An 18,856-nucleotide genomic window follows, 5' to 3' on the forward strand; every position below is an offset into this window, starting at 1 on the left:
CATGCGTGAACGTATGCGTGTCTCTCGTCCCGTTCTTTGTTTCCCTGCGCTTTGTCTGAGGAGGGTTCCAGGGGCCGGCAGCTGCTTCAGCGGCTTTCTAGAGACTGAATACGTACGCGAGGCGCAGGGCGCCTTCTTCAGCTCACGCGCGACTCGCGTCGCCTCGACGATGCGGCTTTTGCTTTCCTTTCTTCGCTGGTTCGCCGAATCCAAGACCACACTGCAACATTGCCATTTCACTTAACGCGCATTCTTTTTCCTTCCGTCTCAATCTCCCCGGTTTTCTGTCAGACTCGCCTCGTCGCTGCCTTCGCAGCACGTCGGTTTGCGCTAGCCCCTCGTGCTGCGTTGGTTTCACCGTCTTTGTCTCTTTGTCTCTGCGGCTTCTCTACGCTTGGCAGCTGACTTGCCGTCTCTCCGCCTTCCTCTGCCGCACTCGGGCGTTCGTCCGCCTCTGTCTTCTGTGTGTGTTTGTCGCCGCGCGCTTCCCTCTCCGCGGCTCCAAGGCGGTCTCTCCCCGAGTTCGGCGCTTCGCGAGGGTCGGCAGCATGGTTCAGTCGCTCGCGTCTCCGGCGGCGCGCAGTTCTGCGCAGGCTGCGTTGAATCCCCCCGCGTTTGCTTCTGCCGCCGCAGATGGCGGCTGGGCGAAGGAGGAAGAGGACGCGGAGAGCGGGCATCCGCGGCTTCTCGAGACGCTTGTTGACGTCCCGAAGGCGCACCTGGAGAAGGCGCGCGCGATCGTTGAGCAGCTACGAGGGCGCGGACGCGAGGGGGACGGCGAGAAAGGGCCGCTGGACGCCAACAGCGCCTACCTGCTCTGCTTCCAGCTCCTCAAACTCGCGGGACTCGAAGCTGAGATACCGCGGCTCGTGGTCTTCGGCCAACAAAGCATGGGGAAGACTACGCTCCTCGGTGCGTCCGGGGAGTTGAGAGGGACAGGCCTCGAACGGTTGGAAACGGCGGGCGCAGACGCTAGCGAAGAACGCGCGTGGTTGGCAAAGATCGCGCAGTAACGATGATGAAGACAGCCGCAGACCAGAGAAGCTGGAGGAAACTCAGAAAAGGCTGCCGCGCACACAAAACTGTAGACGCCACGAGCATAACTGTGTAGAAGGATTCGTGGCTTCGAACTCTCACAGAGTGTTCAGTGAATCGGGGCCCTCGCTCTCTCTGTGTCTTGCTCTGTGGTGGATTCACAAGAAATTTGCAGCGTCCGCCGGAAGAAAAGCCGGAGGCACAAAAAGAAAAACGCACAGGGAAAAGGAAGGCCACGATCTGCTGCAGGGAGGAGCCCGCACCCCGGCGTGTGTGCAGACAGCAATATCGAAAGAAGATGAATCGAGCCAGCGTGAAAAGCAAGGTAGACTGACGCGCAGCCGGAGCCGCTGAGGCGATCGGTGACATGCTTCAGCGTGGACGTGCTTTCTCGGTTTGCTTTCTCTTTTCAGACTACATCATGGGCGGACCGATCGGCTACAGCAGCACAGACACCGGCACGCGACAGCCAGTCGTCATTTTGTTGCGGCCGTCGGACGGCGGCGACGCAGTCCAGTGTTGGTTGGGTGGGGAGGAGATCGACGTCAAGGAGCTGCAGTCGCGCATGAAGGACATTATGTCTTCTCAAGGTGAGCGCATCTCGTCTCAGGAGTTGGAAGTCGAGCTTGCGGTGCCGCACGGCGTCCACGCCGTCTTTGTGGATCTGCCTGGCATCAAAGACGACAGCAAAGCGGGCGCCACGCAGACCCGCTCCGTGGTGAGGACATACGTTCAAAACAACCCTAACGACCTCTACATCCTCGTGAAAAAAGCCTCCGACGACCCCGCCAACTGGCCCTGGAGCCTCAGGGAATTCATCCTCTCGACCCCGCCCAAAGGTAGGAAATGCCGCATACTCGCCTCGCCTCTCATATATATATATATATATATATATATATATATATATATATATATATATATATATATACATATGTATATATATATATATATATATTTGTATGCATCTGCATACATATATATATGGACATTCGTAAGTGGAGTTAGATACTTAACTGCTCGTTTATGAAAGCGCCAGAGAGCAGGCCGGACGTGCCTAATCAAATACAGATCTACACGTTTATCTCCAAATATATGTATATGGCTGCATGCGTGGCGGCACGATGTGGCGCTCATCCGTGGCAGGTCACGGCAGGCCTTTGGACGTGTGAGTAGATACGGGAGGAGTTTTGCGACGTGTATTGCACGCGTGGGTAGAGCCTTGTAGAGTCGTATGCGTGATGTGACTGATGTGACAGTGCTTCGATTTTTATAATTTTTCCTGTGTTTGGGGAGCAGGCTTGGGTCTGACCCCGCGGCAGACGGTGGTGGTGGGGACGCGGGCGAAAGACTTCCTCGTGAACGAGAAAAATGACATTCGCACGCAGTCGCAGCTGCTGGAGCGCGTCCTGAAGCGCGCTGTAAAAGTACGTTCCCTTCGTGTTATCCTCGCATCCCGCAAGTCGTTCCAGTTGTGGCAGAACCCCTCTTGCATACCGTTTGCTCGCGCCTCGCTCTCTCTCTTTTCGGTGTAGCCCTTCTTTACGTTCCAGCCTCGCTCGCCTCAGCTGCACGCCGCGGCGCTCTCCGTTCCCTCATCTCCGGCGTCAGCGTCAAGGTCTTGCGTTCGTGTTTTTCTTTTTTTTTTTTACTTCTGTCGGGTTCTTTTCACCTGATGTCGCCTCGCGCGGTCGGCCCGCGGGTGGGTTCATTATTCGTCGCTTCTGCAGCGAGTTCGTGATTTCCTGCGTTTTCTGCCGCTGGTGCGTGGTCGCCCTTACAGGACGCCACAGGGACGCCACTGCCGTTGTTTTTGTTGGAACTTTTCTCACTCTCGATCGAGGAGAAAGACACCCCAGACTTCGCCGCGAAGCGCGCCGCGATGAACCGGCAAATGGACGACGGCGGCCGCGCAGTCCGCGAGCTGCTGGAGACCGCGTTCGAACCCGGTCCGAACGCCCAAGTCTCGCGCAAGCTGGCGGAGTTCTTCAACCCCTCTCGATTTAAAAAGGAACTCAATCACAAATTCCAGGTGAGCATAACAGCCCGAAGGAGGAGAGAGACGGTGCACAGGCGCAAAAGGCCCCGCAGCGGGTCAACGGGGCGAGCGTGAACAGGTAAAAGAGCCATCATCGAGGAAAAAAGGGAGACAGGCGTTTTTCAAGAGGTAAATGTTAGACGGCATCCTCCAACGGCGCCACTCCGGACGTCCAGTGGCGACGTAAAGCAGGCGGAGAGGACGGCAAGGCAGCACCACGAGTCTGGGCACCCACGGGGGTTGGGGGCAACCCCAGCGCCCTCAGGCGTTAGCCACAGGGCCAGAAGGAGCGGGCGGATGGATTCTACCTGTCTCGCGGGAATCCGCAGATTCCCTCTCGCATTGTTCTGCTTCAGGGGTCGCGCGGAGGGTTAAAGACACTGGCTGAGCAAGAGCTGGCGCGAGGTAGCAGCCACAAATCGTACACGGAACCCCTCCGACATGCATGCGACTTCGCTTTTCGTTTATCTCATGCGCAGGGGCTCTTGATCGAGCAGATGGGCTCGCTGGAGCGGCGGCTGGTGCGGAAGCGCCTGGAGACGCAAAAGCGCATCGCCGACCTCGAGGAGCAACTTGCCCTTCAGACTCCGCAGTCCTGCAGGTGAGTCGTTTACGCGGAAAGCCGTGCATGTTTGTATGCATGTATGCATGTGTGTAAGTTAGCACGTATGCGTGTAAGTATGTACGTAAGTCTGCATGTATCTATATATGTGAGTATGTATGTATGTGAATATGTATGTATGTATGTATGTGTATGAATGTATGTACGTGCGTATGTATGTATGTATCTATGTATGTGTGTATGTACACATGCATGCATATACGTACTGCGCGCTGGGGGCTCCGTGTGATGGCATTTCGCTGTGGAAGAATCCCGCCAAGCGACGCCGAGGAGCGTTTTTTTTATCTTGTCACGTTGGCCGCTCGGTTTCTCCTTGACCCGTGGACGCGGTCTGCGCCAAAGCAGGCGCCTGCTGCGCCCTGTCCCCGGCTGGGTCCTGCGGATGCGAGTCGCCACAGGGGGGAGTTTTTCCCGCGCATTTTGACAGACGGGATAGACGTCGACGGCGGTGAAGGCAGTTGGAGCCGAGAGCGAGGCGGTGTCATGCGTGCGTCTCTTCTTCCTGTCTGGTCGCCGTGCGGCGTTTCATTCGGCTTCGCGAGCGCTTTGTGTGTCTCTTCGGGGCTCAGGGAGTGCATCAAGCTTTACCTGCGAGAGCTTCTCCAAGTGGTCACGGAGCTCGTCACCGGAAACTACACGATTATCCGCTTGCCCAACAGCGGCGACGAATTCCTCAAGACTTACGGCGGAAACCTGCGCGACAACCTCGAAGGCGGCCACGAACTCGCTTGCGAACTCTTCCCCGAACACTACGACCGGGACTTCCTCGAAAAAATTCTGGTAAGTTAAAACTCAGGGACACCTCCGTGTCGGGCTGAAGAAAGTGGGCAATAATGTCTCCAAGCGAGTGGCGATCGCGACATGTATATACATATATATATGTGGATCTGTGTATGTGTTAGTGCGTATGTATTTGTGTATGAATATGTTTATATATATTTGTCTGCGTGGTCGGTTGTTAAGTTCACCGCGTGTGCTCTCCCGCTTTCGGGCTCTTTCGCCCCTGCATTCACCACAGAGAGCAGGAAGGGACTGGCGTGGCTGGGCACACTCTCCGCAGTCTGCGAGCGGGTTGCGAAGAGGCGAGGAGGTGCGTGAAGGACGTGCGACCGCAGACTACCGTGCGCGCGTATCTGAAGGTTCATGTGGGTAAAGCCGTGATTGTTCCACGCAGTTCCATCCATTTCTGTGGGCTGGGTGGTGTTGTGTTGCTCTTCGTTTTACAGAGAGATGCGGAGGAAGTGTTTCGGCGGCAAGACCTTGAGGTAAGCGCGTCGGAGCCTGGCAGGCTGCTGGTTCGATTTCCTCCCTGTGTGTCTCCGTCTCAGTGTAGAGGCCCACGCGCCTAGGCTGGCGTCTTCTGCCGCCGTTTCATTCCGTACAGGATTGACATGTTGATAAGCGCAGGTCTTTGCTCGTCTGTTTCCTAGGTCGGGTGCGTCTCCGTTGGAGCCGCCGGCGATTGGTCTCACGAGTTCTGCGGGGGGCAAGCGCGGGACGAATGCTAGGTGTTCCATGATCGCTCTTGGGAGAAGAGGCCTGAACGTACCACCGTAAGTACATAAATGGCTTCGCCGCTTGAGCGTCTGCGTCTCAGGAGAGTCTCGCGCCGCTTACGGGCCCCGACGGCCACGTGGTGATGCAGCCTGGACAAATCGTCCGCTACACGCTGTCGAAAGACGAGACGAATATGTTCGGCTTGGTGCAGAGTGTGGGGGCGTCCGCGCGCGGACCAGCCGGAGACACAGAGACGGGCGAGGCCGGAGCTGCGTCTGGCGATGCGGCATCGGCGGGTGCGCTCTCCTCCAAGGAGGCCACGGTCACGTTCTACTTCCGCAGCGGGCAAGCGCAGGTGAGAGGCGCCGGGAGACAGGCGTTTCCAGTCTGTGCGCGCAAGGGAGGAGTTTTGTGGTTCCGTGTTCTGAACCGTTCGGCCGCCTCACAGGCCACACGCTGACCGCGGAACCGTGCTCTGTTTTCGATTTTTTTCGTGGCTGCGTTGCGGCGTCGCGGCTGGCGTTTGTTTCTCGCGGGGATTGCCGCCTTCGCGCGACGGCAGCGACTGCTGCTGCGCCCCGAGCGTTTCGGCTCTCCGTTTAGCGTTTGGGGTTTCGCCTTCAGCTGGCTCTCTTGGGTTTGTCGCGAGGGCATCGCTCGACTTTCCAGAGCTTTTGTCTCTCTCTCCCTTCCCCTCAGGGCGAACAGTCACAGTTCAAGACGGTTGACAAGCAGCGCCTCGCCGTCCTTCTTCCTCTGCAGACGGTGAGGACTGGGGACATTTCAATTTTTCAGAATGCGTCTGCATCTGCAGGTGTCATGGCCTTTTTTTCTTTCGTCCTTGCGCAGCGCTCGACTTCTTGCGTGGAGATGCAATCCTTGCATGCATTGCTGTAATGTACGTGGAGACCAAGTCAGGCACGCAGCACCGTGTCGCAGCTAGTCTCTCACACAGGCGTGCGTGCTGGCCTCCTCTCTGTCTTCCCCAGGTCTCGCAATCGCGAGGAAACGCGTATCCTCTCTCCGTGTCTCTGTTTCTGCTTCTATGCTAGTTTTCCCACAGCTTCTGCGGGTGCTGCAGTCTGGGGGTGGCGATCTCTTCGCTCGTCACGCGGTGTCTCCGTTTCCCACCTTGTCATGTCTCCTTCTCTCTTGAGGCTGCTCCACGCTGCCGTTTGCCCTTTCGCCTCCTCAGCCGCTTCCTCTCTCCCCGCTAGGTGTGTCTGTTTCGTTTCGGTGTGGGGCTGTGTCCGCGCGTCGTGTTTTTCGGCCTCGAATGCCCTCGTCTCGCCCTCCAGTCCGCGGCTCCGCTTGTCTCATCTCGCAGCCTGCTTCCTCTCTCTTTCCTCTTCAGCTGATTCATCCGACGACGCCGCCGCCTGCAGGCTTCCGGTGCTGGCGGCGATTCTACCGCCCAGACGGCTGGGTGGGACTGCAGCCGGTGGAGCTCTTGAGTCTCTCGCTGCGCGCCTCGTCCTCCTCGCCCTCCTTCGAGGGCACCGAGGGCCGAGCGGCCGGCGGCGCGGGCAGTGCGGGCTCCTCGGCGGCCTTCGAAGGAAGTTTGCCGGGCTCGCAGAGCAGCGAGCGCGGCGGCAGGCTGGGCGGAGACAGACAGCGATTCAGCGAGAAGAGCGAGGCCGTCGTGAAGGCCCTCCTGGGGCCCGACTTGCGGTCGTCGGCGAACGCGCAAGCGCCCGAGCAAGTCGCGACGCTCGACGAGCTCTTCGCAGACGCAACCACGAGCGACCTCGACAGACATTCGCAGGGTACGTGCGCAAAAACAGGCAAGCGCAGGAGAAAAACGGGAAGCGAAGGGCACGGGACAAATCGGAATGGAGTGGCAGAGCTCGTTGATAAGCTCCGCGCGCGCACAGTAGTAGAGAAGCGACGGCGATAGGGGAGAGGAAATGCGAAGGAATGACGCATGATAGGGGCCCAGCGCGAGCGAGAGATAGTGTGTAGTTGAAGTTCAGCTGACGCGATTCGTGTTTATCACGACTCTGCTTGAGAGTCAGTCTCCCTCCGCGGGGCCCGCGGGTTCAGGTCCAGCTCTTGCGACGGGTTCGGTCGTGTTTGTTCCACTTTCTATCGTTCTTTCTTCTCTTCTGCAGCGCATCGGCGCGCGAACCTGAGTGCGCTCCAGCGGATCTCTGGCGACTTTGCGGACACACGCCTGCTCAATCAGCTCTCGCTGACGCACTTAGGCCGGTGGCTCAAGTTCCACATTTGCAACATCGAGCCCGATCGCCGCTTCAGCGACCACGTCCTCCTTCAGGTTCGTCTGTCCCCGCGTTCGCCAGACGCATTGGGTGGCTGCACCGAGCCTGTGTCTCCGCAGTCGCGCAGTGGAGGCGCCGCCGCGGCTGGGTAGCGGAGTGCGGGGGCCGGTAGCCGCCGTTACAGCCGCCGTGTGGGTCACTGAGTTGGAGCAAGGGCGAGGTGCGCGGTCATTGGCGGGCTCGTTGCGCTGCCGCTTGTTCGAGTCTCTGCGGGACTGCCGGAAGAGGGGGGGGGTGGGGGAAGGCAGTGGGGGGTCTGGAGCCCCTGTGTCTTGGAGTCCTTGTGTTTTCGTTTGCGCCTCCTCGTCCCGATGCGTTATTGCGTTCCCTCGCGGTGTCGCGCTCGCTGTCTCTGCGGGCTTTCTCCCGACGTGTAATTTAGGGTTTAGGGTTTGTGTTTGTTTCCTCCTCAGATGATGCGAAGCGTGCGGCACGTGATCGACAAAGCGGACTGGGAGCCCCTTGTCGCCGACTTGCTGCAGGCGAACGTCCGCGGCGGGATGCTTCAAGTCTCACGCCTTGCGGCCTGCGCCGCGGCGTCTGCGCTGCGCCGCATCCTCCGCGCAGCGAGCGCCGAAGTCAACCGCCAAATCAAGAGTGGAGACCTGCGCAGCGGGCTGCTGTTCCTTGCAACCAATCATCGATTCATTGAGGAACTCGAGCAAAGTCTTGAGGAATACTGCAGGTGAGCGAGCCGGCAGGCATGAAAATAGAGAAATAGGCAAAGAGGAGGAAGCCAGGAGGTGCCCCTCGACGGAGATAGACTCATTCAGCGATCGATAGGTCCAAAGAGGCTTTGGCCAAGGCATGCAGCGAGAGATACAGATATATATAGAGAGAGAACAAGAGGACACGTTGGCACAATGAGCTAGTTAGAGCGACAGAGAGATAGAGAGACAAGTCGAGTAGCAGAGTCGACTACAAAAATGTAAGTTCTACTGTGAGGAGGCCGGGTGGCGGACGTGTACGCGTGGGTGCTGCCGGGTGGCGTTTTGCAGGAAGAAGGCGCGCGACTGTGCGCAGGCGATGCGAGACCTGATTTTCGAGCAAACGCATGCGATTCACTTTGAGATGATTGAGGACTTTTTCGATGGCTGCAAGCGCTTTGAGGCGGATTTCCTGGGAGGTACGGTCTGTCTTCGCGTTTGCTTGTCTTTCCTCTTGTATCCGCAATGGCGTCGAGTGAAGGAGGCGCGGCTCAGTCATGCGGCTGTGGCATCTTTACGATGCGTTAGGGTTTGGGGGTAAAGCCTCGAGGTCTCCTAGAGGTTTCGGATGTCGTGTACGCGGAGCTCGCGGGCGCATCCTTTCGGGGGCTGGGGTCTAGCGCCGCGAAAAAAGGCAGTCAACCGTGGCTTGTTCGGCCTCTTTCGGAATGATATCTTTTTTTCTGGTGGGTTTCCAGGCTCGATGATGGGCGAGGTGACGCAGCGCGTGAAAGACTCGTTGGCGATGCGCAAGCAGCGGCTCGGGGTCGCGGACATCTACGCAAGGCACGAAAATGGAGCGGCCACGCCGGACAGCATGATCTACGAGGAAGTGCGTGTCTCGCCTAACAACACGACGACTGTCTCTCTCTCTTCCTAATCGAGTGTCGCTCGCTTGCGCCAGATAAATATGTTGTATATTCAGCATTGCACGTGCGTGCGCAGCCGTGGAGTTGGAGGCACACGCGGGAGCGTGTTTTTCGCTCCCTTCACAGAGTCAGCATGTTCTATTAGCCATCTCCCTGTGCTTTTCGTTTTACATATGGCTCAAATAAGTGTGTATATCGTATGTATATATGCATAGACGCGTATGTATATGCATATTTGTAATCATTGCCTTGTACTCACGTACTGTCATGCACCATATATATATATATATATATATATATATATGTGCACCTAAGAGGGAGGCAAGGAAGAGAGTATTCAGCGATCATGAGGAACTGCTGCTTTGTCTTTTCTCGTGCATCTCGCAGGTTAGGATACAGTTCTGGGTGGTGAAGATGCTACTGTCCGCACCTCTCACAACGAAGCTATACATGCACTTCATCAAAGACATTAAAGATAAAAGCATGGTGAGTGCGACGCATGCTAGTCAAACGCGTACTAAACCCTAAACCCTAAACTCTCTCCTTCTGTTTCCTTTTTCGAAGTTCTGCGTTTCTTGGCAAAGGCAGGGAGAGACATTCCGCCGGCATGCGGAATCGAAATACAGACTCGGTGTCTCGCGCTACGAGGATTGAGAGGCGTGCTGAATAGAGCGTGATGAACATGATTTATTTTCTCTCGACAGCGTAGCTACGCGTTAATCGCTGTGCCCATCTGCATCAGAAAACAGTGCCCGCCGGCGCCTGTCTACTGGGCGAGTATCTGAACTAGCACGAGTTCACCCGTCGATAAAGTGGAGGCCGGTCGCGGAGTCGCCGTCTTGTGCAGGAGCCTATCGAGTGCTTAACGGCTTGAGCGAGGCTTTGAGATTCGATTCAGAGGCTTTTGTGCGTTAAAGGCGACTCGGCCCGTCTGGTTCGCGCGTTTGGCTGTTGCAGCACCTCGCTTCAGAAGACAAGTTCTCCGTCACCTGTGAGAGCGACTTGGAGCGGACGCTTCAGTACCAGATGCTTTGCGAACGCTCTGCGACAGGTATGTCGCATCCACGAGTTTCTGAGGGGTTCTATCCACTTTAACCTTGCTCAAGCAGAACGCGGCGTGTTTTGAGTTCGTGTAGAGATGCATTTGTTGTCGCTGCCTGCTGATGGGTCGTCTGCGGGATGCTGATGCGGACATACATATACGCGTTGATTTCAGTCTTCACATACGGATGTGTGTGTGTGTCAGTTTGCATGCGCTGAAGTGTGTATATGCTCATACTGAACTGTTTGGAACGAGGCGGTGTTTTGACTCAGTGGGACTCTGTAGCGCCGGCTGGGCGTCGGGTGGTGTCGCTTCACGTAGCGCACGCAGTGCGCGTCGCGTTCGTTTTGCCGTGGCGGGGTTGTGGTCGCTCCTCTGTCGGGATCTGCTTCCTTAGTCGTGTCATGTGGCGGCGGCGTTTTGTTGATTCTGCTTCGCCTCTCTCTGGCTTCTTTCACACTGCCTGCTTTTTCTCCGCTTCTCCGCCGAGCTGCCGTCTCTCGGCTGCTAACCCCCTGTAGCCGTTCGTGCTTGTTTTCGCATCGTCGCACTTTTTTGTGGCGTACGCTGTTTCGATTCAGGTCGCGCCCTTGCTCGCACAGATGAGGAGCTGATGGAGCACTTCAACCTCAGCCTGAACAAGGACGAGCTCATCAATCAGCTGCATGCAGTGAGCGCCGATTCGTACCGCAGATCCTGTTTGATATTGCAGGGAGTTTTGTCTCTGTCTCCCATCCGCTTTCTCACTGTGGTGTTTGGCTTTTCCGCTTGTTGCTGTTGTGCCATGGTGGGAGTCTTCCAGCTGCTTCTGCGTGTCTCGCAACCGTGCGTGTGCCGTTGTCCCTCGGCGCTGATTGGTTGTCCGTCTTTGTTGTCCTCTGTGCCGCGGCTCGCAGGCTCGGCGGGCAGAAGAGTACACGAAGCTGGCGCTGGAAGGCGTTGCGAAGCTTCTTCATCAGCTGCAGAGGGGCACGGGAGTCGATTTCTTGACGCGCCTAGACTCGCCGCCTGACGGCCGCGAAAGCGCAGACAAAGCAAAGTACCAAGACGGCAGGGGTGCAGGCGGAGAAGACGGGAGGGCGGCCGCGGGCAGCGCGGGCTGGCGGGTGCATGCATCTGCACCGCGTGCCAGCCACGGAGCTGGGAGTCGAGGCCTCGGTTCTTCATCCTTGAACGGGGTGTGAAGCGAAGCACACGGCTGCGTTTTGTAGTTTTATCGAGAGAGCGAATAATGCTGTGGAGGCGACCAGGGAAACTTCCTTTGTTTTATCAAGGGCGTACACGACTGAGGGAGGCCCCGCCACGGCTGCCTCAGGCGCGCCCTCCGGATTACAATTCCGCGGCTCTACCGTTGAGCTACATCAGCAAAAAAATCACACCATGTCGGCTCAAAGCAGGCAACAGGCACATGTGCGCACATACACATATAAATTATACATATATGTAGTGAGTGCCTTGGGGATACCTGCTGAGATCATATCAGACCGCTGGATGTCACGACTAAAAGGTCTCAGCTGGATGGCGTAGCTCTCCGAGTGGTGTTCGTCCGATTTAGCGCTGAAACATATGCCACTTTCGTAGCCCAAGTTGTGCAGCCCCGCTCAGGGTGATCACGCTGTGGCGCGCGCCCCCAAGGCAGCATATAGGTGAATCAGGTTTTACGCAGCAAACGCATGGCGGTACTCTCACATTATCGCGCGTATGTGTGCAGCCAATACGCCACAACTGCCCGTAGTAGTTGTGTAGCCGCATCCTTGTCCGCATGATAGAGTCAGATCCTAACCGCACAGTGAGCCACTCAGATTCAAGGACCTTCGCATGCACTCACGGGTTAACTATGGGGGGCCACAGTGCACAGTTCACCACAAGAAGGCATCCCGTAACTTGACTGGCGTCTTCTCTCTATCACACCAGCACGCCGGCATTCGAGTGACATGCAAGCAGCGGAGCCTTGCTTTGGTCGTGTTGAAAAAGGTGCCTTGAGATTGCTCTGCGAGTGAGCTTCAGCTGTGTCGTGTTGCGGGCTCACTCCCTGCTTCCACATCCGAAATTCACTGAATCGCTACGCGAGCACGACGTGCTGCTTGTTGCGTTATTGGTCCCCACACGTTGTTTCTCAGGTGGTGCCGGATGGAGCTCTTGGAACACCCGTTTCCCTCAAATGGTGGCGGATACCGCGAAAGTACAGTGTATCGAACTTAATCGTGAAGGACATCGAAATCATGTTTCTGAGCAGTGCAGCGTCAGGATTCGGCGTTGGAAACGCCTGGTGTGATAAGTGGAAAGGGCTCGGGGGCACGAGCAAGGGAGACTCGTACGAGGTGAATGACAAATCGGCGAGGCCGCGGCTTCATGTATCAATCAAATAAGTAAAAGTATCGGAGAAGCTTCTGCTGTCAGAGAGGAAGGAGGTTTGTGTGGGGTGGAATGAAACATATAAGATGGTAGAGCCCAGACGTCTCTATACCGTACCCCTGCGTACCGCCACACGCCAACATTCTACCGCGAGCTGGGTACGTCCTATCACGGCCTGTCTCACCTGGTACATCATCCGAACCGGCTTTACTGTTCGGAACCCAGTAATGCCAAATCACCAGACACTGCATTACACCCATATACGAACAGTTTTGCCTACACATCTTCGTAGGAGCCGCTTGTATCCGTTATGACGTTCGAAATGGTTGCTCAGTGGCTATCACCAGCTCGTCAGGGTGGAAGTGTGCTGCACTTACGGGGCGCGGGGCCGCTGAGCCGCAGCATCTGCATCACCGGGTTTTCTGTAGCAGCGGAACAATTGGCATGTGTCCAGTTCACTACCAGCAATGATCCGCCGTGGACAACTGTTGGAATTGACTGATTGACCCTTTAGGAGGTGCAGCTACACACGTCTGGCGTTTTCAAGGTGTCCAGCGAACCATTCAAACAGCGACGAGCGATGTCGTTTTCCTTAGAGTATGTCGGGCAGGCCCCTACTGTCATCTTCCCTTCCCCGTCTCAACTGATCTGTACAGAAAATCTCCGGTTTGACCCCGTCACAACAGATTGGCCGACGAACTCCGGACACGGTGATGTCCCGATTGTAAAAAGTAGACACATGCCTCACGCTCCCCTTGATAAGAGGCATTTTGGCCAGTGGGAAGCAGCGTTGCGTCTCATCGCGCAAACCTCACGTGATGACCCGTAAAGAAATTGCTTTGATGCCGTAAGCGTGTCGTGAGGACAGTGGGAGCACGTCCCGCAGCCGTTCGGCATCTTTAAAGCTTTTCTGGCAGCTTTGATTTTGCTTTTTGTCGCTACCTTGGCTCAACAATCGCATGAACTCCCTTCTTTATTAACCTTTCGCGGCAGCCGTCTCTGACGACCACGAGAGTTTTTCAGTAGTCGCCGTTCCGTCCCGGGGTAGCGGATGCTCTGTGATTGGCCGCTGTCGGTGAGCATGATACTGTTGCCACATACGCAGTGACGTTGTCCTGCGGGAATTAGTAGCTTCCTCATTTATTTAAAACATATAGAGATAATGTATTTTCCTGCTCTTCCACTCTCCCGTCTCTCCCCCGCATCACGGCCGTCTATGAAGCGGTGACCCTTCAGAAATTCCACTGCAGGGGAGCACGGTAAATGTGGGAACAGAGGCACTTCGTCTAGAGGATCTGGGGGTACCAAGCCGTGTGGACCCTTTAACTTCAGATGGAAGATACCGACACTTGTGCCACCACAGAAAATGCCTCCATGGGGAGGAACTGGGGCGCTCAAGCGAAGCTGGTTTCTAGGACCCGGAGGGGGTTGGCAGTGTGCATAGCGTTATACCTTGTCACCTGGTACTGGGAGGGAGAATGTGTTGTTCGCTGCTTGGTGGGAGACGCGAAAGTGACGGATATGGCGCATGTCAGCGAGTCCGTCAGGCCGTCGGATCCGGAGAGCGTGGAAAGCTCTCAGAAGGCTTCCCATGCAGCCGAGGCCAATGCACTGCGGAGTGCGGACACTCTTAATAGGGCCACGTCGCAGATCAATGAGAGCAACGCAGATGAGCAGGAGACTCCTCCATCTGCGGAGTTGTCCGCATCGCAGGGGTGGGACCTTCAGACACCTGCGTACTCAGACTTCGAATACGATTACGACTACGGGGCTCTGCAACCAGAAGGCTGCCCAGGAGGGGGCTGCCTACAGTACCGGGACAGTGCAGAAGTGGTAGAAGAGGAGAGCTTCAAACGAAGGAAGCCAGTGGTCGTCACCCGCAGAAGACAAGGTTCAGAGTATGGCATATACTCCTTTGGCTTGCGAATGGGGTTTTAAGTGTTCTCTTGAAGAGAGGTCGCGGCCCATACTTTAATCCCGTTTTCGGCACTGCTCCGGAGGGCTTGCCCATTGTTATCCCTTTCCGCTACGGTAGTGTCGCTCGCTCATCACGTTCTGCAGCGGGGCGTGTGGCGTTGCCAGGGCTGCCTATGTGGACGCGTATCTCGTACTGCTGTTGCCAGGCAATGTTTCCCGGGCCGACAGCCATTAGACACCGATTTCGCCAGGGACCGGCTCTATGCGTGAGCAAAAAGTGGCAAATACCGCTTCTGTTTGCACCCATGATGAAACCACCATGTGTATCAGGGAAAGGAGGACTCGGTTGCGGATAGCGTAGGGATACATTTTGGAGTCATCACACCCGATGTGTTTGCCGTGCTTGCAGGTGGTACTATCCGGAGGACGAAACAACAAGTAGCAAGATTTTGCGTGGCATCGGTTACGGATGGATTGCGTTCATGGTCTACGCTGTTATCCGGCACGGGATCACCGGTACGTCAAATATGGCGCTTGCTGGCTGTATTACATGGTATCCTAGGGAGAACACAACCCCTGAGCGGAGGTCATTATGCGATGACAAGGTTGTTTACTACAGTTACAGCTAACCCGATCTTCTCTTACAGATGTCTCAAACTGTTATGCAAGTAGTCGTCGCCGGTACTAACTCGAAATGCAGGGGCGCCGGAATGTGTTCGTACACACGCGCAGAGAATCGGTTTCACTGGAGAACGTGTTTCATCAAACTTGATGCCGTATTTTCTGTACGGATGTTCGGCCTAACCAGAACGCGGCAGCGATCTCTACTACGACGATGGCTAGCGCCCTCTCTTGGCGATGGCCGTCGCGCAGAGCTGGTGGCCGTGCCGTCATCCCGCGGTTCTGAGACGGCCAGGAAGTACGGCCGAGGTCGCCCTTCGCCTTTCTTAGATGTCGGCGGCACCGGGTCGTCGTGACGAGGCGTGAACGATCTGCACTCATGTCATTACACAGGAGAAATATGCAGTTTCGCGTTGAGATGCTTTTATTTCCATCAGCCGTAGCTCGGCTCACACCCTGCAAAAGCCTTCTCGGATGTGAGTGAGCACAAGCCCTCATTGTGATGGCTGTGGCTGAAACGGTGCATCGGGGGAACTACCTGTCGGAGTCCTCGCCCGTGTACAAGTGTTTAAAGATGCCCTTTCGCCGGGGCCGCTCACTGCAGTCAGCGTTCGCAGGACGTCACCTGGACCCACGGCGCTCTTCCTGATACCGAAAGTGCTGGGTTCTCGCATCGGAATTTCGTAGATCCGCTAGCAGCGGCAAGTCAGAAGGCCATGACTTCGATGACTGCTGCATGTATTTCGGCTCCTGTGGCGGAGATGGGTGGCCACGGTAGCGCGCCCCTGCATGCCGCGTTGAGAGGCGTACACTGCGTTACATTCCAGTGACGTGGTGTATTGTTTTGCAGACGGATTCCGTGGCTGCTTATGCCCTGTTTTGGTCTCGTAACCAGGTGCGGAATCTGCCCACAGAGAGTGTGTGCCCTACCACTATGTGTGTGAGACGCCCATCAAGCAGTGCAGTGGCGCGCAGCAGTGCCGTTCCGCGGCTCGGAGTTATGCGAGTCTACAGGTTCGGTGGCACACCCGCATCAATAGTGTGCGAGCGGAATTTAGCATCTGTGCGCCTCCCCGACAAGATGCTTTCTGGAATCTCTTTTTCCGCGCAGAGTGTCTTTAAACTGCTTTAGTGGGAGAAATACTACAGTATTTCAGGAATTGAAGCGTCTTCAGCGTAGCCGTTCTGTGCAAAAGTAGTTGAACCGAACCTGCCGGTTGCGGTGATGTGGCATTGGGAACGGTTCTCTCGAGGCCGTCTTCGCTGACCCAAGTGTTGTTGCATACGGTTCGTTCGGGGGTAAACTCAAAGGCTTCATTCGTCTCCAAGCACAAATCTGCCTATCCTGATGAGAATCAGTGCCTCTCCTGGCATGCCACGCAGCACCCCGGCAGGACAGGATGGTGGGCACATTTGCACTACAGCGGGCGTCGGTCTCGGGAGTTGCTATGTCAAGACAAACCTTCATGCTTTGCCGCACACGTGTCGCTACTCCAGTCGTGTGGCGGGAGAGATCTGGCTATAGCCGGTCGCCTCTCCTCTTGCGACAACGGCATTCCACATAAGGATTCAGTGCTTTCCTAACTTTGAGGAAACGGGACTAGAACGCTGCCACCAAAAATCGCGAAACTAGTAAACAACGGAAAGCACTTCATATCAGCTGCATGCCCCATCGCTGCTTCAAACCAGTGTACCAAACGGTAGCTGGAAGGCACGCTCGAGTAGAGCAGAGAGCTAGTGTTCGCACGTGATTGCTGGTATCTCATGGATACATGCGAGACAGTGTGACTTAACCCATTGATCGTCAAATGGGGAGACGTGAATAAAGCAGTGGTGCGCCGAGCCTGGAGACTGTCTGTAGGTTCTTGTATGTACTTTGGCTTGCGAGTCAGAGAGGGAAGGATAACTCACTGCATACATATGATCGGACCACAAGCATACACTAACGGTTCTAGAAAATAGGAGATCGCGTCCTTTCTTGGGAAGACGACTTCAGAACCACCAATATATATGGGTCCAAAGAAGAAACCACATCATTTTGGAAGAGAAATCTTATTATTGCTGAGCCGGTCCCGTATCCACAATGTTCTGACATGCGCCCACACACGCCGGACTGTAGTGCCACGGCGCTGATGTGACGCAAGCACTGCAGCTACAAGATATGCTACTTCCGTGCAGCTCGATCTGTAAAGTAAACCTCCTGTGTCGTGCGTCTCGTTCCAGCATTCCCCATCCTCTACGGGAGGTCTTTTCGAGCCCGCTGGGCGACTCATAGTTTTGTGAATGTCTGCAGAAAGAGTTATTGGGCGCCTTGTGGCTATGTCCATGTTCTGTGTGTGTCACTGGGTGGACAGAGTCATACATCTACGATTTCTATGCATGTATCTATCTGATATGCATCTCTTCATGGTCGCAGTATGGGATAACGTTTTGCCGGGCTCACGTGCCACCTCAAATAACAGCTGATGCTCTTTAGATCTACCAAGCCCTCCCCGCTGGGTTGCAGAAAACCACAGGAGCCCGCCACGGCACATGCTACATGAGTCACACAGGAAGAACGGGGTTCCAATCCCACTCTGGCCACCAGTTCCGCAGGATGGGGACTGTGCACCTCTTTGCTTGAAGCCGCTGACTTTTGTCGTGCGAGTCAGGACACGCCGAGCCTCGTACGCTATTCGGGGGGCACGGCTCGGTCGCTGCTACATGCTGCAACGCCAAGGAAGGCAGTGCCCACACCTAAACGCAAAACGAAAATTTATCTTTCGAAAGATTTTCCTCTCATCGATTTCATGTGAACACCGTTCCTCGTCGCGTTTCATTTTTCCTTTGCCTCCTGAAAGGCCTTGTGAACGTGAATTGAGATGATCACTCCGTGCCAGCGTCTTCTTAGCCCTGTTTCAAATGCGCGTAGTTGTCTGCTGATTGAAAAAAACTCGGGAGACCATGGTACCTCAAAGTTATAGAAAAGACTGCGTTCTCTCCAGACACATGCGACACATGCGCGTACAGCGCATCGCGTAGTCACACCCGCATGCGCGTGTTTTCACCTGTTGCAAGGTATACTAAATGCAGAGTTATGCTTTTCTTCTCTTTCTTGACTCACTTGCCTGAGGCGAGGCATGAGTTCTTTTCAGTGACTTTGGGAGGTTGCACCCAGCAGGTGTTTTGTCCTCGCTCCTTCGCTCGTGCCCGAGCGAACATACTCGTTCAGGTAGCTTCGTCTTCACGGGCAACCGCCTTCACTTCAAGTTCTAGGCTGTGTTTCTTTTTGCGCCCCTTTTTCTCAGCTTCTCCCTTTTTAACAGAAACGCGACCCTGACTGAGCCGCTTTTCCGCCGATCTGTGACGTCTCTTCGGTTGTTCGGAGTACTATGTACTTCCTCCGTGTCGATCTGTGTAGCGTGCGGTCGATGGGTTTTTCCCCCCGTAAAGTAGCGACGCGCTGCTGGTGTGCTTGGTTGCTTCGGTGTCCATTCGTTTTTCTGTGCTTCTTTTGAACCTTCTTCGTTTCGTTTTCGCCTCTCCTAGCACCAGGGTCTTCATTGTTGCTAGCTAAGAGCCGCCACTAAATCTCTTTGTCCCTACAGCCTTTCCCTCTGACCCTCGTTATACAGCCGGGGGCCGCCTTTCACGACGACCACTGCCTGGTCTTTTTCGCCGCTGTCGCAACAAATGTGGCCTTCTTGCTTCTATATCGTTACTTGTCTCCTTCCGTTGCAGTTCTTAACAGGAAGCAACTGAAATAGACTCCTCACCAGGTCCTGGCAGGCTGTGTGTGACGACGGAGCGAGAGCCTCTCGTGGTATAGTGGATTCCCGAGAGCCTCGCCTGTTCGGACGGAGTTGATTGGCGCGCTGTGCCCTTGCTTTGAGACACA

General features: G+C 55.7%; 2 protein-coding genes across 2 annotated transcripts; both read left to right on the plus strand.

Moving 5' to 3' along the window:
* Positions 1-548: 548 nt before the first annotated feature.
* BESB_053680 (arginyl-tRNA synthetase) lies at positions 549-11,270 on the plus strand (the record flags this gene model as incomplete). The annotated part of the gene is made up of 18 exons (XM_029363803.1): positions 549-912; positions 1,449-1,874; positions 2,332-2,459; positions 2,816-3,064; positions 3,550-3,671; positions 4,262-4,472; positions 4,919-4,957; positions 5,290-5,544; positions 5,889-5,954; positions 6,544-6,955; positions 7,301-7,464; positions 7,882-8,153; positions 8,467-8,594; positions 8,874-9,007; positions 9,432-9,530; positions 10,002-10,095; positions 10,668-10,756; positions 10,983-11,270. The coding sequence occupies 18 exons, from the start codon at positions 549-551 to the stop codon at positions 11,268-11,270; spliced, it is 3,540 nt and encodes a 1,179-aa protein (XP_029219726.1).
* A 2,503-nt stretch (positions 11,271-13,773) lies between these two features.
* Positions 13,774-15,201, plus strand: BESB_053690 (uncharacterized protein; the record flags this gene model as incomplete). The annotated part of the gene is made up of 3 exons (XM_029363804.1): positions 13,774-14,339; positions 14,768-14,874; positions 15,167-15,201. 3 exons carry the CDS (start codon positions 13,774-13,776, stop codon positions 15,199-15,201), a joined length of 708 nt encoding a protein of 235 aa, XP_029219727.1.
* Between the last annotated feature and the right edge of the window lie 3,655 nt (positions 15,202-18,856).

This window comes from Besnoitia besnoiti, chromosome IV (genome assembly GCF_002563875.1).
Source record: "Besnoitia besnoiti strain Bb-Ger1 chromosome IV, whole genome shotgun sequence".
Lineage (NCBI taxonomy): Eukaryota > Apicomplexa > Conoidasida > Eucoccidiorida > Sarcocystidae > Besnoitia > Besnoitia besnoiti.